The 14664-nt window shown below is 46.7% G+C and overlaps 1 protein-coding gene across 4 annotated transcripts in view; it reads right to left on the reverse strand.

Annotated features, from left to right (window-relative positions):
- Positions 1 to 14664, reverse strand: part of IFT122 (intraflagellar transport 122) — a 73777-nt gene that overhangs the window by 20365 nt on the left and 38748 nt on the right. For 2 of the 4 annotated variants that reach the window (XM_070433592.1, XM_070433590.1), the window contains 3 exons: positions 11984 to 12124; positions 7795 to 7848; positions 1538 to 1699 (listed from right to left, as the gene is read on the reverse strand). In XM_070433592.1, the coding sequence (XP_070289693.1) occupies positions 1538 to 1699; positions 7795 to 7848; positions 11984 to 12124 (357 nt within the window). The remainder of the gene's footprint in view (positions 1 to 1537; positions 1700 to 7794; positions 7849 to 11983; positions 12125 to 14664) is intronic. The other 2 variants (XM_070433593.1, XM_070433591.1) reach the window with 1 other exon arrangement.

A 14664-nucleotide genomic window follows, 5' to 3' on the forward strand; every position in this document is an offset into this window, starting at 1 on the left:
AGCCACTCTGTGGTCAGGCTTGGCCCATCTCATTTTCCTAACCTTTCTACAGCTTGGCCTTGGTAAAGGGTTTTCTCAGACATTATTTTGTGCAATTCTCAGAACTAAGCTGAGATGCAACTGTCACCTCCAAGAAGAAAATGGAGGCTTAGCAAAGTGAAAAGCCTGGACACCAAGGTGAGAAAGCACTGTCTGCTGCACCACAGCTGCTTGCTGGAAGGTTCCAGAAGTTCTGAAGAACACTGAGAGCCAGCTCTCCTAATGCTTAAATTCCCCCTCTAGGATTCAATCCTTTTGTTTAAGGTTTTGGCCTTGGTTTAGATATGGGTATCCCCAGAAAGAGACACACTGATTTAGGTGTTCTCAGTATGGATGCAGTGTTAAATTGTGTGTCTCTGTGTGTGTAATGGCAATATGGGGGGTTAAAGAAGTTGAAAATGGCAAAGTGGGGGAACCTGAAGCATTTGGATATGAGGGATAGAGTGAAGGAACCACCACAAAGGTGAAAAGACAGGCTGGGGACCAGGTGCTTGTCCAGCTACTGATGACCAGAAACTCCTGGGCCAGATCACAGTGACCCAGACATAACCTTTGGCTCCAGAAACTCATACATGGTGGAAAATAGAAGAGTGCAGCATTAAGGAAAAGAGCAGAAAAAAAATGGGGATGATTTTTCACCTTGAACTTGTGAGCTAGAAAATTGCCATTAACAGCCACTAGTTGGTTGTGGCTGATGTCTCACTAACATTCTGAAGCTCCTGACACTACCGAGAAAGGCAGGTTAACAAAGGCACCTCCATGGAAGGAAGAGCCTGATTGCTCTATGTGCCCAAGGCTCTTTTCACCTTGCATTAGGCTACACTGCAAGTGTCCTGAAGGTCCGGGCTCCTCAGTGGCACTCATGCTCACACAAGCCATCAGGAGCCTGCTCCAGGAAGATCTCCCTCGTGTATCCACATCTATTGGGCCCCTCCAAACGCAAGGGGAAATCTCTACCATCAACCATGCAGATGATGTGGGAGCCATGCTGTACCAGCCCAGATGAAGGCACACCATGCTAGCACCAGAGGGCAGGGGTTTTGTCAGTGTCTCCAAGCCCAGCGCAAATGCCAGTACCAGACAGACAGCAGGTGTTTAGGGAACCTTGGCTAGGTTAAATCACACTCTCCTGTATGTAGAACCATTCATTCCTGAGGACACTGATTCTTGGTGGCTTCTAATAAAGTTTTGGAAGAAGTTGTGGGAGACAGCCCTGACCCTGAATGAAGGGGCACTGCGATTCATCTAGCTCTGTCATTGTCAGAGGTCTGAACTGCCATATTCTGTCCCTTTGATGTCACCCTGGAGGGTCAGTTTTAGGTCAGCCTCAACCAGTGGCCACAGATGGTTCCTTTGCTCACCCGTTTGCCCACACTCTTTCTGAGGCCATTGCTGTTTTCTGTCTGCACCGCCTCTTGGGGCCAAACAACTGGATACCACAGTGTCAGAACACTGGTGGGTTCCACCTGGCAGCTTGGGCCAGAATGTGGGGAATTACCTTGGCATACTCAAACATGCGGAGGTCAGTGTACATGTCGAGTGCGAGGTTCTCGTGCCCACTCCTCTTGTACAGTTTGGCGGCCTCGTGGAACTTCCCCTGGTAGGCAAACACATCTGCCAGAAACAGGTCATTGTTGGTCTCTCCCTGCTTCTTCCTCTCCTGGAAAAATTAGAAGCACAGGAAATGGCCTCTGCAGCCATGGCAGGAAGCAGCCTTTACAAAGGTTAGATGTTGCTATTTCAAGTTAAGCCCCTGGGCCTTCCTACTGGAATCTACACTTGGCTCCTGGGCTGTTGTGTCTCTTACCTAGGTTTCTGGTGGGAATACTTAACAAAAGCAGATCTCCCCACCACACCCCCCCTAATGAGTGAAGGTCAAAAGAGATGCAAACTTTTATTTGTTTAATGCAGTGGTTCTCAACCTTTCTAATGCCGCGACCCTTTAATACAGTTCCTCATGTTGTGGTGACCCCAATTTCATCGTTACAAATTGAACATAATTAAAGCATAGTGATTAATCACAAAAACAATATGTAATTATACATGTGTTTTCCGATGGTCTTAGGTGACCCCTGTGAAAGGGTCGTTCGACCCCCAAAGGGGTCGCGACCCACAGGTTGAGAACCGCTGATCTAAGAGTTACCAAAGATGGACCCCCATGTGTGCTGGCAGACTGAATTATAGTCTTTCTAGGACCCTTCTGGGGAAAAAGGGGTAGGCTAGCTGGTAGGCAGCTAGAAAAGGTTGTCCTATGTCAGTGATGGCGAACCTATGACCAAAGTTTTAACAGCTAGAGGCAACATCCTTACACACACACACACACACACACACACACGCAAGCACGCAAGCACGACCAACAGGTTGAGAACCGCTGGTTTAATGGAAATTCCTCAGGGCTGCTTTCTTGTACATTCTTCTAAGGAAATAACTACTTAGGATGGTGTGTACTGCCCCCCATTCTTTGGAGGCCTCCAAGCTCCTAAGATCTCTCAAGTCCCCAGGCTTGATATGGCTGAATTGTGACACATGATGATGGTAGACAAGGAGAAAGTTTAGGGTTTCTTCCCCAGAAGAAAACCAACAAAATAAAAATATAATGAGTCTCACTATGTCCCTGTCTCTAAAGTGAAGGTGAGCAATACCACATGCTGAGCACCCATTAGGTACTTCCCATATGGACCCAAGGGTGGGCGGTGCCACCCAAGTGTCACACTGAGGGAAGCTGAGATTCAGAAGAGCGGCAGGCCGAGGGCATACAGAGCTGACATTTGAACTCGGTCTATCTGACTCTAGATGCTCTTTGTACCACAGAAACAAGTGATGTTCTCCAACACACTGCTATGTGTTTACACACACACACACACACACACACAGAGTAGTGCTGAGGATGAAGAGAAATAACTGCGCACTCCTTCTCCTGTGTTAGGGAACATTCATTAGTCTACAGCTCGAGTATTTGTAAACACTCAATCGCACCCAATCGCTCATCCTCCGCAGTTTCCTTTTGCTTGTTTTCTAGCAAGTGTATCACAGTAGAAGAGACATTAAGTCAAACTCCCAGACAAGCTGGTGAAAGTTTTAACAGCTGGAGGCAACATCCTTCCCCACTGACAGAAATAATTTTTTTAAAAAGAAAGAAACTAAACAATTTAGGATAATCAGCCAAATAAACTAACCCCTAATCGTAGGAAATGAATTAAAATCTTCATTCAGTAGGCATGGAATTTAGGCCATATCCATCCTAGATCAGAGAGTATCACCATGATCAAGAAATATGGTTTACGAATGTTCACTATGTGTAAAGTCACATGGGCAGGTTCTTTTCCTCCTATTATCAGTACAGTTACATCTCACCTATCCAAAGGGAGCCTAGTAAGGAACCTGGGTTCTCTGGAATAATACCAAATGCAAGCAACTAAGACCTCAGAGCAGCTAAAATGGATCCTCACTCAGTGACACTTGACTCTTTCTCATGAGACAATTCTTACAAATTTACTTTATCGACTGCCCAGCTCAGAGTACACTAGATGAGGTGTAGTAAGACCTGGGAAATGACAAGAGGTGGTCCCCACAGAAGTTAGTTACCTTTGCATAGATTAAGACTCCTAGATCCAGACCAGATGAATCACAAATGCCACCCTTATCCTAAGCAATACTAGGCATTATGGTAGATGGCTCTGAACAAATTCTCACCATGCAGGTAAGTAAGCAACAGGAAGTATAAATGCTCCTTATGATAGTGCTGGGGAAGAAAGTGGGGGTGCATGGGAGGCGGGGTGCACCAGAAACAACTTCTTTTTTTTTAATCCTCACCTGAAGACATGCCTATTGATTCTAGAGAGACAAGGGGCGGGGGGGAGGAGGAAGGGAGGGAGGGAAGGAAGAAAGAAAGAAGGGAGGGAGGGAGGGAAGAAGGGAAGAAGGGAAGGAGGGAGGGAGGGAGGAAAGGAGGGAGGGAGAGAGGAGGAGAAGGAGGAGGAGGAGGGGAGAGGCAATCAATTGGTTGCCTCCCATATGCACCGCACCCCCCCCTCCCCGCCCCACCCTCACCAGGGATCAAACCAGCAACCTGGGTATGTGTCCTGGCCAGGAATCGAACCCACAACTCTTTGGTGTATGGGACAATACTCCAACCAACTGAGCAACACTGGCCAGGGCCAGAAGCAACTTTTTAGACAGTTGCATTGTCTAGAGCAGTGGTTCTCAACCTGTGGGTCGCGACCCCTCTGGGGGTCGAACGACCCCTTCACAGGGGTCACCTAAGACCATCGGAAAACACATATATAATTACATATTGTTTTTGTGATTAATCACTATGCTTTAATTATGTTTAATTTGTAACAATGAAATTGGGGGTCACCACAACATGAGGAACTGTATTAAAGGGTCGCGGCATTAGGAAGGTTGAGAACCACTGGTCTAGAGTAAAGACAGTTTGGGAAATAGAACTGGCTTTGATTTCTAACTGAACTTTTGTCTGTGGCCCCTTGGGGACATGACCTAGCCTTTCTTAGCCTTTGTGTCCTTATTTATCCAATAGGTATACTAGTAAAAACAATGTCTAAGTTGTGAGGATTTAAAATAGCATACACATCAATCATGATCATGTGGGGGCAGAGCAGGCATTCAGCAAATGGCAACAATTGTCAGGGTTAGCAGGTCTCTTCCACTCAGCTCTGTCCACCGGGCTCAGCACAGGCTTGGCCCACAACAGGTGTTTATTATGCTAAACTGAATCAAAGGGACAAGACATTTGCTGGTTTCCTCACTGCTTCCATATGGAAATTCAAATTTATCTCACATTCCCATAGCCTCACAATAAATCTGTTCAGAGAAAAAATATGTATGCCTTTTCACAGACACCCAGCAAATGGTGCTCGTAGCACCAGCCTCTTCAGTCTACCATAGCCCTCTCTGGGCTTGGTTGGTGAGGCTGGTTTTCTCAGCTAGGAAAGGTGAGCTGGGGGGAGGGCTCCAGAGCCTTTGGGTGCCCCGTTCAGACCTCCCTTCCAGGACCCATTGCTATGAATGGGATGTAGATCATATGCATTTGGGAAACGCCTCCTACACTGGCATGTTATTGAAGCCCTAGAGCAGGGGTGGGGAACCTTTTTTCTGCCAAGGGCCATTTGGATATTTATAACATCATTCTCAGGCCATACAAAATTATCAGCTTAAAAATTAGCCTGCAGCCGAACCGGTTTGGCTCAGTGGATAGAGAGTCGGCCTGCGGACTGAAGGGTCCTGGGTTCAATTCCGGTCAAGGGCATGTACCTTGGTTGCGGGCAAATCCCCAGTGGGGGGCGTGCAGGAGGCAGCTGATGGATCTTTCTCTCTCGTCAATGTTTCTGGCTCTCTGTCCCTCTCCCTTCCTCTCTGTAAAAACCAATAAAATATATTTTTTAAAAAAAATTAGCCTGGAGTCGACCAAGATGGCGGCGTAGGTAAACACCGGAGACCGCTGCCGCAAACAACCATTTCAAAAATACAACTAAAAGACTGAACGGACATCACCCAGAACCACAGGAAGGCTGGCTGAAGAGAGACTCTACAACTAGAAGGAAAGAGAACAGCAAATCGAGGCTCAGAGGCGGCGCAGTGTGGAAAATACAAAGGTACCGAGGTGCGCGCGAAAGCGGGCTGGTGGCTGAGGGCGCGGTTGTCGTTTTCTGTCGGGACTGAGTCTCAGACTCTGGGCTCCAGATCCGGGCGAGTCTCTAGGGACCCAGACTCAAACGGGAGAAGCGGGATTACCCGGCATCAGTTGGAACCTGAGGGCAGCTTTCTCTCCGAGGTTTGCAGCGGCTGCCGGGGTTCTGAGAAGCAGAGCCTCTGGGAACGGGACTGAGCGTGGCCATAACTGCTCCCTCCGCCCGCCCTGTTGAGCCCGCCCCGCCCAAAGCCTGCGCACAGCCATTTGCTGATCGCCTCAGGCAAAGGCTGGATTAGCGCCTCCCCAGAAGACAGAGTTTTCCGCACAGCTGATTACTATAGCCAGCCGGCCTGAGGGTCAAATCCCCCTAGTGTTAACTACAACAATTAAGGCTTGGCTAGAACAAGACTGCGCACAGAGACCACAAGGGGGTGCACCAAGAAAGCATAAAAGATGCGGAGACAAAAAAACATGACAGAAATGGAGGATATGGAGCTAAGAATCGCAATTTTGAGGGCTTGCCATAAATTTGTGCAGAACCTCACGAAAACTAATGAGACCCTCGATGCTACGATAAAGAAATTAGAAAGTAAGCATACACGGACTGAAATAAAGAATATTATACCCAATAGCAGACCAGAGGAGTACAATAATCAAACCAAAGATTCGACAAAAAACACCCAATTGGAAAAGCAAAATGAAAAAAGAATCCGAAAGTGTGAAGATAGTGTAAGGAGCCTCTGGGACAGCTTTAAGCGGTCTAATATCAGAGTCATTGGAGTGCCAGAAGATGAGAGACAGCAAGATATTGAAAACCTATTTCAAGAAATAATGGCAGAAAACTTCCCCCACCTGGTGAAAGAAATGGACTTACAGGTCCAAGAAGCGCAGAGAACCCCAAACAAAAGGAATCCAAAGAGGACCACACCAAGACACATCATCATTAAAATGCCAAGAGCAAAAGACAAAGAGAAAATCTTAAAAGCAGCAAGAGAAAGAGGCTCAATTACCTACAAGGGAATACCCATACGACTGTCAGCTGATTTCTCAACAGAAACTTTGCAGGCCAGAAGGGAATGGCAAGAAATTTTCAAAGTGCTGAATACCAAGAACCTACAACCAAGATTACTTTATCCAGCAAAGCTATCATTCAGAATTGAAGGTCAGATAAAGAGCTTCACAGATAAGGAAAAGCTAAAGGAGTTCATCACCGCCAAACCAGTATTATATGAAATGCTGAAAGGTATCCTTTAAGAAGAGGAAGAAGAAGAAAAAGGTAAAGATACAAATTATGAACAACAAACATGCATCTATCAACAAATGAATCTAAGAATCAAGTGAATAAATAACCTGATGTACAGAATGAACTGGTGATTATAATAGAATCAGGGACATAGAAAGGGAATGGACTGACTATTCTTGGGGGAAAAAGGGGTGTGGGAGATGCGGGAAGTGACTGGACAAAAATCATGCACCTATGGATGAACACAGTGGGTGGGGAGTGAGGGTGGAGGGTGGGGTGGGAGCTGGAAGGAGGGGAGTTATGGGGGGAAAAAAGAGGAACAAATGTAATAATCTGAACAATAAAGATTTAATTAAAAAAAAAAAAAAAAAAATTAGCCTGCAATATTTGGTCAAACATTTAATTAACTCACCCCTAATGCCTTGGCAGGGACAGACCAAATGATTTCGCAGGCCTTATATGGCTGGATTTTCCCCACCCCTGCCCTAGAGGATAGTAACCAGCTAACAACCACTGCAAGGATGAAAAATAGCTACTGAAAATCTATTTAATCCTCCCAGCAACCCTGCAAGGTAGGTCTCATCCCATTTTACAGAAAGAAACCAAAGCTCAGAGAGATCAGGAATCCATCTACCTCCCCTACCTTCCAAGTAACAGACTGCACTCCTTGCCCCCATGTGCTGTCTCCCCTCACCACATGGCATTCTGTACCCCAAAGGCAAGGGTGTGGCCCTAATACTCAGACACCGGTAGGCTCTGTTCACATGTCCTCAAGGCTCTTTCCTTCTTGAAGAGCTGCTTGTAAACCACTGACAGCGAGTCTGTGCTTTCTTGAGAATAAAGAACACTTCATCTTTACCTCAATGCTGTTGATGAGCTCTAAATATCGGAGGTCTCGTACTCTGATGAAGGCCTACAGAGGAAGAAATAAAATAATAAAATCAGCTGCCTTCTGGGCTTCAAAAGTGGGTGATTGGCTGGGGGTGGGAAGTCAAGCTTTAGAAAGTGAGCCAGTTAGGAGGGAAAAGAAGCAAGCATTGATTAATCACTGTGTGTTCAGGAGGGTTCTACCACCCACTGAGGCTCAGCTTTATCCCTGGGATTAGTCCATACAAAGAAGCCCTGGTTGAATCAATCACTTTGGGATTAGGTGAAACAGAACTATAATACTGCAGTCTGAGATGGTGCCTGCTTAGAGGAACCTCTATGCAAAATGGAAGAACAAGCCAGTCTGACACTCTGAGGCAGTGGCATCTGCGTGGGAGTGGAAAAGACGTACTGACTCAGGAGAGACTGCACGTACATCTTGGTGACTTGGACAGAAAACAGGAGACAGCTATGCTTACCAACAGTGCATAAACACAGGGCACCCAGAGCCTATAGTACCATCATGAAGGAAGAAAAGGAAGAGAAATTTGAGAAGGAATAAAGATGATTTCTAGAAGGAAGGGGGAGGTAGGGAATGAATCACTCCAAGTCCCTGGAAGGCAAACTCTTGTGTAAATCCTAAACGTGTAGCTCTTGCCTTGGACTCACAGTAAAGCCAGAGACTTTAACCCATGGGAAGTTTCCAGGCATCCATCTTCATGCAGACTGATGTTAACTAAGCCTCTTTAGTTGCTTTCAGATTCTGCAAGGGGTTTAGAGGAGCATAACCCACCATGTCAGGCTGATCTTCATGTGGCTTTGCTGTCAACATTTGTACTCAGCTGTGCTTCTTTACATTGTCCCATTTGAAATGGGCTGACACACACCTAGAAGAGGCAGCAGGTCCAGGATGCCTTAGAATATGAATGCAGAACAATAACCCTGGCTACTTGTAGCCTCTACTTAGCTGTATGACATCCTCCATCTTAAAAAGACTTGTGGAAATGAGCAAGTCACCCAGCCTCTGGCTGCCCACAGATGACCACAATGTAATGTCATCTTTTTAAAAAATATATATTTTATTGGTTATTTACAGAGAGGAAGGGAGAGGGATAGAGAGCCAGAAACATCGATGAGAGAGAAACATCGATCAGCTGCCTCTTGCACACTTCCTACTGGGGATGTGCCCGCAACCAAGGTACATGCCCTTGACCGAATGGAACCTGGGACCTTTGAGTCCGCAGGCTGACACTCTATCCACTGAACCAAACCGGTTAGGGCTGTAATGTCATCTTTTCCGCTCACAGGGCCAAGCATCCTGTTGGGTTGGGGACCAAGAGGTGAATATAATTTGGCTCCTGTCCCCCTCCCCAATTCAGGGGTTCATATTCTAAAAGGGGAGACAGGCAGATTAAATAGATCAATAAATCTCCCTGAGCTAAGAGCTACACAAGCATGAACTAGATGCCTTGGAGAACACAGATTCACTGCCTGAGCACGGGCAATAGCAGGAGGCAGGATTAAGTAAAGCATACCCTGGCAAATGGGTATTCCTGGAGAGGAATTCCTTGAAAGGGTAAGGCAGTTATCACATGAGCAAAGGGATGGAGAGCTAAGAGCACGTGTATTCCTCACTGGAGGTCTTATAAGCCATCTTTGAGGTCTGGGCTTCCTTAAAGCAACACAAAGGGAAACCTGGAATGCCTGGCAAAGTAGCAGGGAGGTAAGGAGGAGCTTTCTAGGTCTCAGTTCTAGCTTGCTTTCTAGTTGGGGGGCCCTGGATCTACTTCCCCACCACTGAGAGAAATCTGTTTCTGAGTTCCTTCAGCCCTGACATTCTGCAGTGTCAGGGGTGCCCTGGTCAGAGTGGTCAGAATCACAAGGCCTGTGAATAACTTAAGGGGAGGGAAATGTGGGAACAGAGAAGCTTTGCAGTTCTACTCAGGGCAGTGGTCCTGGGTGCTAAACAGCTCTCCTCTGCCATCTAGTGGGGATAGCAGTCTATCACCGGGAACCATTCACCTCCAAGGGTGCCTGACTTGGCAAAGCAGAAAAGAAAGGCTGGGGATTAGGAATTTGGGTAAAGTGATCAAGTTATAGTCTATGGTCAAAATCTTGTGGCTTTAATACAATAATTCCTATTCTCAAGAGTGTTGTGTGGGGTGATACAGATTGGGAGCGGGTATTAAGCAAATGGGAGTTCATTCCAGTTTAATTTTCATCCATTTAAACATTTGCTGAGCACTTAACACAGTATTAGGCACTGCTGTCTAATTTCATTCCATGATGAAAATAAATAAAACATATTCTAGGAATCCTCTGTTATTCTTCATCCCTCCTGGCATTTCAAGGTGAGGCAGGAGAGGGAAGCTCCCTCCATGGAAATGTTTCCTTCCTCTGACTTCTTAAAGCCCTCCATTACTACCACTTTTCTGACACAGTAGATCCAAAACTATAATATATATGATTATTATATAATTACTAGAGGCCCGGTGCACGAATTCATGCACAGGTAGGATCCTTCAGGGCGGCCTGCAGGGATCGGGCCGAAACCTGCAGTCCAACGCTGCCTGCAGCTCCTACCTGCAGCTCCCGCTCATGCCTGCCCCACTGCGTCTGCCAAGGGCTCACACCCAATCAGTCCTGATCAGGGGAGGCTCACACTGCAGCAGCAGCAGCAGCAGCAGCAGCAGCAGCAGCAGCAGCAGCGGCAGCGCTCACCAGTCGTGAGCCCTGTGTCTGGCGCTCTCCCGAGGGGAGTAGCCTGCAGGATTGGGCTGAAACAGGCTCTCTGACATCCCCTGAGGGGTCCTGGATTACAAGAGAGCCCAGCCCAGGCCAAGGGACCCTATTGGTGCATGATCGGGGCGGGGAGGGACGGCAAGAGGGATCCAGGGTGTGTTGGCCCCCATCTCGCCCGTCCCCATTGGCTGGACCCCAGCAGCAAGCTAACCTACCGGTTGGAGCGTCTGCCCCCTGGTGTTCAGTGCACATCATAGCAAGCAGTTGAGCGGCCTTAGCATATCATTAGCATATTACACTTTGATTGGTTGAACAGTCGACTGGTCCCTGGACAACTGGGCACTTAGCATATTAGGCTTTTATTATATAGGATAATTGTACTTGCTTTAATAACAGCTAGCATTTGTACAACCATTGCTAGTTTTAGAATCCCTTTTACAATGTGACAGTTAAGCCTGGTGACACTGTGTCAGGCAGGGTTGGCAGTTAGTGTCTTCACCCTCCCCACTGTAGAAAAGACGGAGGCTCTGAGAGAAGTGGCTTGCCAAGGATCTTCCAGCCTGTACATGGCCGAGCTGGTTCTCAACCAGGCTTCTGAACCCTAGTCTGGTCTCGGTCCACTCTCTTTTCATGCTTAGAAGTCTTGACCTAGCATGGAGATGGCATCACATACTTCTGCAATTTCTTCCCTATCAGCTCAGTAGTATGCGCAAAATGAGTATCTGATTAATTGGTATGGGAAAAGAGAGACAGAAGGGAGACGTCGGGGAGAGAGTTGAAGGCCATTCCTTCCCCCCACACCTCAGGAGACATAGCTGGGTTCTTCCTAATAATATGTGTCAAATGTTTTGAGCCATTTCTGTAATTTTAATAGACTGAGCCAGGAAATGACACCATGAATCAAGGTCATGAATTATGCCATGAAGGTATGTGGGGAGTGACATTGCTGTCAGAATCAGAGAGCTCGACCATCTTGTCTACCATACTTAGCAGTGTGCCAAGAAAAACAGCACTGTAATAAATTACCTAATACCAATAAGTGCTTATACCAATAACAAAAACTACCATTTATAGAATGCCTAGTATGTGCCAGGCTTTTAGCTAGGTGCTTTACATAAATGATAGCTAATAAGAGTAACAACTAGAATCTATCAGATGCTTCTCCTATGTCAAGCTTTGTAGGCATTATCACATTAGATCCTTATAACTTTTGAAGATGGGGCCTATCATCACCCTAATTTTACCAATGAGCAACCTTAGGAAGGATGTTACTTGCTCAGGCTTATAGTTAGAAGGTGGCTGAGCCAGGTCAGTCTAATTCCAGCACCCACGGCAGTATGCATTTGCCTCTCCATATGTCACCTGGAATGGATCCTCTTCTGCCTCCTCAAAGGACCCTCCAAGGACCAGATTCTTGCTCATTCTGACTAGATGCTTACCTTCTTTGCTGTTTCAAACTCTAATCCTTCTAAAGCTTCCATGGCCAGCTCACGCCAATCAGTGTCTGTCACACCCAAGCAAGCAATCTGGTAGGCTTCTTTGAACATTTTCCTCTCCAGGTACTGGTACATGGGAGCAGACTGCAGGATTGAAGGAAAGAAGAGTATTTTCAAAGCAATGGAAAGAGTCAGATTCATACAAAGCCTGACTCCATATGTGTGCATTGACTTCATTACAAAAGCCTACAGAGCAATGCTGCAATGGTTAACCAGTAACCTTCTCAGCCACACCCCAGTTCACCCTACATGCCTTCCACTCTGCCACCCCCTTTCTTTTTTTTAAAATATATTTTATTGATTTTTTACAGAGAGGAAGGGAGAGGGATAGAGAGTTAGAAACATCAATGGGAGAGAAACATCGACCAGCTGCCTCTTGCACACTCCCTACTGGGGATGTGCCCGCAACCAAGGTACATGCCCTTGACCGGAATCAAACCTGGGACCTTTCAGTCCACAGGCCGACGCTCTATCCACTGAGCCAAACCAGCTAGGGCTGCCACCCCCTTTCATAGCCAAACCATCATGTTCAGCAGCACAAACCTCCTGCCCATCCTCCCCTCCACCACCGGCTTTCCCCACCTGCCTCTCCACAGATTTCACCATCATCTGGAATGACTTTGCCCCTCTTCACCCTCTGGAAAGTATCTATTTGGCTTTCGAGACCCTGTTAAAATGTCATTTCTTCTGGAAAGTCTTCACTGACCCTTCAAGTAATATCGTGAATGGTTCCTAATAACTTCTATTTGTAGGCTTTTGGATCTGTCCCAACAGTCCTGTGTCATAGGTATTATCACTCCTGGATTATGGCCCGAGACTGAAACTCAGGGAGGGCAACTGACTTGTCTAAGGGCACATAGTGGCACATAGAAGATCCTGGGGCTGGAGCCTGGATGACCTCTTGGGTATGTGTGTGTATGTGTCTGTATACCTGAGAACAAGTCTGAGTTGGGCCTTAGTGTCTTTCATAACTAAAGGCCCTCCCTTGTTTTAGGCCAGTCAGTGTGCCGAAGGGAACTGCGTCTTTCCTTCTGGATTCCTAGGCAGTGGAAATCAATCAGTCAGTACCTCTGTGCTAATGGTTCCCAAATGTGGAGCTGAAAGTGCTGTTTTCTACATTTGGGGCCTTAATCTTTGAAATTTCCTGTCCCATTTTTTAGCTTTAGCGTTGAAGGAAATTATTTTCTTTTTAAGCCATTCCATCTTCTGACAGCAAGATGTGCCTGCTGCTGAGCACTCATCTTTCCTACTGTGCCTCCCTTCAGGTGGCAGTAGGGTATGGACACAGGAACAGTTGAGCTAGAACCCAGGCCTAGCTCAGTCACATCCTAGACCAGGGGTGGGCAAACTTTTTGACTCGAGGGCCACAATGGGTTCTTAAACTGGACCGGAGGGCCGGAACAAAAGCATGGATGGAGTGTTTGTGTGAACTAATATAAATTCAAAGTAAACATCATTACATAAAAGGGTGCGGTCTTTTTTTTTTTTTTTAGTTTTATTCATTTCAAACGGGCCGGATCTGGCCCGGGGGCCGTAGTTTGCCCACGGCTGTCCTAGACGTATGAATTTTTGGGTCAATTAACTTCTGTTTAGCTCACAGGCTACCATGGGCAAACAAGAGAAGTGCTTTGAAAATTGATAAAGTGCTGGGCAAAAAATGAGCATGCTCATTGCATCCATAGTATTTTCTCAGCATCAACTCCTCCCCATCTCACAAACTCTCCCAACTTGTTTCCACCCGCTATGTTCCCTGTTTGAAACACCCTGGCTGTTCCTCTGCCTTTCCAGACCTTTCAGGGCAGATCAAGTGTCACCACCACCTGGAAGCTTTCTCAAACGCCCTGTGCACAATGAGCTTTCCTTTCTAAACTCCTTCAGTGAGCGCCTCCTGCTCCAATTTAGTTCTGTTTTGTAGTGTTTAATATTTTAAGACTGTTGTTAATAATAATAATAATAATAATAATAATAGGATTTGGACCAGACAAAACCTGAAAAAGGGGTATATTTAACCTCATTGCACAGAAAATAAGTGAGACCCCAAAAAGCCAATGGAGTTGCTCAAGGTCACAGCCAGTGTCAGAAAGCCAGTACTGCTTTCCCTAAACTCCTTTCCCTTTCACCAAGCTGAGAGCCCAAGGAGGGTTAGGCTTGCCTGGGAGGCACAATCTGAGAGTGGGAGTTTTAAATACCCTAACTGCACAAATGCCCTCTGAGCTCTACTTTATCTTGCTATCGAATTCCAAGCATGAAGTCACCACCCGCCCCGAGAAGCCCGACTAGGGCCTGCCGCCCTACTTGGCAGCCCTAACAAGCCATTTCTTGCACAAGATGATGTAAATTTCGAAAGGAAACCAGAAATCCCCAGAGTGGGTCTGAAGCTTTCTCCCTCCCCCCCAGGCCAAAACCACAGGATGGTTGGAGGCAGAAATGACAGATAAATAGCCTTTGTTTTGAGGCTGCCTTTCCTAACCCTTGGCAGTTCTGACCTGCTGCATCAGCAGGATGGCCTTGGTGCAGCCACTGGGGGAGGGGGAATCTGGCTTCTGAATCTTTAGAGCTTGGCAGAGGAAGTCCCCGGCTGCCCCTTCAATTCCTCTTGTCCCGCCAAAGTCAGGGAGCAGCAA

The sequence above is a fragment of the Myotis yumanensis genome, unplaced genomic scaffold, assembly GCF_028538775.1.
Source record: "Myotis yumanensis isolate MYYU_CA2020_CCGP unplaced genomic scaffold, mMyoYum1.0.hap1 SCAF_14, whole genome shotgun sequence".
Lineage (NCBI taxonomy): Eukaryota > Metazoa > Chordata > Mammalia > Chiroptera > Vespertilionidae > Myotis > Myotis yumanensis.